This window comes from Papilio polytes, unplaced genomic scaffold (genome assembly GCF_000836215.1).
Source record: "Papilio polytes unplaced genomic scaffold, Ppol_1.0 DF821845.1, whole genome shotgun sequence".
NCBI lineage: Eukaryota > Metazoa > Arthropoda > Insecta > Lepidoptera > Papilionidae > Papilio > Papilio polytes.
The window spans coordinates 1,078,731-1,081,868 of NW_013527359.1; the positions used below are offsets into that span (position 1 = coordinate 1,078,731).

General features: G+C 39.3%; 1 protein-coding gene across 1 annotated transcript; it reads right to left on the reverse strand.

Moving 5' to 3' along the window:
• Positions 1-121: 121 nt before the first annotated feature.
• On the reverse strand, positions 122-3,138 carry LOC106107770 (5-hydroxytryptamine receptor 1D-like). The gene is made up of 6 exons (XM_013288772.1): positions 2,934-3,138; positions 2,328-2,547; positions 1,395-1,536; positions 752-822; positions 526-629; positions 122-282 (listed from the first exon to the last, which is right to left on the reverse strand). The coding sequence occupies exons 1-6, from the start codon at positions 3,136-3,138 to the stop codon at positions 122-124; spliced, it is 903 nt and encodes a 300-aa protein (XP_013144226.1).

Consider the following 3,138-nt stretch of genomic DNA (forward strand, 5'->3'; position numbering starts at 1 on the left):
CATTTGTTTTTTATTAGTCACTCTGTACGATTCTTTATTTGAGGTTATGTTGATAGACGCAAATAAGATGCCAATAGAACTTTTAATCCTAACTTTTACATACTAACCTTCCGTCAATCGACTATCGTTCTGTTTGCGTAGTACTTGTATGTGAGCCGAGCAGCGCCTTCCGCACCCTGGGGGATGCGACCGCGTACACCATAGGGTTGATAGCAGAGTTCATATAGCCAAGCCACGTGCACAACATCCATACAGAGTCCGACACGCATGTGCATAGTGCATCTATAACATAAAGATATATTTCAACAGTGACAAATGTCGGTCAGAATATTTTCTCTTTAAAAACGATCGCGCACCTTTGACACAAATGTCTCACTTTGATTTCTATGAGCTTCTATGGTAGTATGCTACTAGATTTTTAGTTGTGCAACTAAACAGTTGCATTTACTACGAAACAATTGACAATCGCACAACAGTTAGGTCAAAGGTGTACACCCGTTTTTAGTTCCAATATTCATTACTCACCAGTCGGCAACATGACGAAGAACGGTGTCCAGCACACGAGGAATAGCGTCATCAACTTTAATATAGTCATTGTGGCACGACGCTGCCGAGCTGAGAAATTATCCCTACACAAGTAACGCCACATATTTTTAATAATAGTAAAAAAACCTTTTCAAAGTATTTGGTAGTATTAATAATAATGTATTTCATTATAATTTATAGTAGATATAAATAATATGGTACTTACAGTATAGAATCAGGCGGCATTAAGGCAGCAGCACGCGTTAGTATATTTAGATTCGGCAATTGTCTTATATCCTTAAAAAAAGGAATGAAAGCATTCTCATACTATTCCCATTTATTGTTTTTCTTATATATGTACTATGTGTTACTCGCTACTTAAAAAACATGGCCTACGCTACTCACTGACAACGTTGTTTTTTAATCTATACTATTATAATAAAGGGTAAACACACACTTCTTTGTTGCCTAACATGTCAGCAATTACAGCATGTTTTTGAATAATAATTTTTTTAATAAAAAGCCCTACACTTATGTCACGCTTTAGGCTATGTATTTTCACGCCATTTGACTTAGGAGGATTTTGGATAAAAACCCTATTGTGGGAAAGAGACAATAAGTTGCTGCTAATATCAAGGAAGCAAGGTTGTCATGCTTTATCATCATGTCATGTCATTTTGACATTTTTAATTGATAATTTGACACATATAAACAATAAAATATAGTTTTCATAATTTTATGCGGATGAAGTCGCATGGGAACAGCTAGTGGTGAAAGAATTTTTGAAATCGGCTCAATAGTTTTATAATTTCAACACATAAAAAATACACTTTCCTCTTTATAGGTATAGATTACCGTCATGTACATACAGTGGCTTCAGTTGCTGGCGAGCGACCGCGGTGGGCACGTATCGGCGGCGGCACGGAGAGGCTGCGTATAATTTTCGTATAGAATACAATCATCACCACCGCCGGAGTGTAGAACGATAGCAGGATACTCCCGAATACGTACCTGAAACATATAAACACTAAGGGCCTGTCCCACCACTAGCTAGCTCACTAGCTCAGATAACTAAGAAATGACGTCACGTATTTTACACAGATTGTTATCAGCCAATTTACGATTTTGTGCGATAGGCCCCTAATGTTAAAGATGACACACTAATAGCATATCTTTAAGATGAAAGCCAATTGGAGCAGACTTGACTCTCTTTTGTTTTCATAGTCTTTGACAGAATAATGTCACAGTTAAAATTAGCGCTTAGAATAAGATAGTCTATATCAAATTCTGAACTTGAAAGGGCTTGCTGTCCTTATCTAAATCTCCAGTACTAGTGAAGTGTAGTCCAGAAATGGGTGCCACAGGTCTGTGAATGACTGACATAACTCTTAACCCCTTTCCCCCCTCTTAGTTATGGTAAAATTTGGCACAATAGAAATCTCGCTAAGCGCGCTAGATTGCTAGAACCGTTACTCTAGTTTATCTCAACCTTGACATAGATTCATCTATTCTATATGTGAATATTGAGAGCGTCGGTGGCTCAAGGATTGGCACTTGACTTGTAATCTACAGGTCCTGGGTTCGAATCCGTGTACCAATGTGATTTCGATTATCGTATTTCAATGGTAATTTACCCGACGTTCTTACGGTGAAGGAAAACGTGATGCCTGCACATATTCGCGAAGAAATTCAACCCGCAGTACAGGTGGCTGACTATGGCCTAGTCATACTAACTTAGGGTAATCTCCGAGCCTCTCAGTGGGGACGTATACCTGTGGTGATGATATTTGAATAATGCTTACGCGACATTAATATTAACAGTGCAGGCTTTCTGCGCTTTCCCAGGATCATGATGTTCAGTGGTCGGTATGAAGGCAGTGAGTAATGCAACAGTAATAGCCACTGGCCACACCATCATCGTCAGATGTTTGGCGGTGTCGCGGCGTTCTGCGAGCGGTGACGTCACAGCACGGTATCTCTCCCAGCCAAGTGCGCATAGTGACAGGATCGATGCAGTGCAGCCTAACACGTCCAATGTACTCCATACAGAGCAGAGGGTTTTATCTAGTTAAATTAGATTTTTTTTGTATAAACAATGTACATTTAGTAAATGACGAGACAAATGCGCCTAAAAAAGAAATCTAGAATGTTTTTAATATATGGGTGGATATTTGTAGCCTAAACTGCCGAACGGATCTCGATGAAATCTGGCATACATGTATAATAATCTAGAATAACACATAGGTTACTTATTGTTGTTTTTATAATTCTAAGCGGACGGAGTCGAAGTACAAAAGCTAGTTTATATGTGCTCAGATTTTTCTACATTTTTACAATGTTATCACAGTAAATTATAAATGAATTACTTATGTTAAAATAATTAAAATTTTTAGCATAACATTTCGTACCTAAATGAAATACAAATAGCTCCCTAGCGCCCCCTATAGGCATGACAGCTGTGCCAACCAGCAGATCAGCTGTCACCAAGCTCATGAGGGGATAGTGTGAAGGCATCCGACTGACTCGCAACAACGCCAGTAGCGCTACCACATTCGCCACCACCGTGGTGAGTGTGATCACCACAGCTGTGGCCGCGAACACGCACCACGACAT

Coding starts and splice junctions, on each gene's coding strand:
- LOC106107770 (XM_013288772.1), bottom strand. CDS start 3,138: ATGTCGTGGTGCGTGTTCGCGGCCACAGCTGTGGTGATCACACTCACC. Junction 2,548..2,933: donor GCTATTTGTATTTCATTTAG/GTACGAAATGTT, acceptor TGGACGTGTTAG/GCTGCACTGCATCGATCCTG. Junction 823..1,394: donor CGCCAGCAACTGAAGCCACT/GTATGTACATGA, acceptor CCTTTTTTTAAG/GATATAAGACAATTGCCGAA.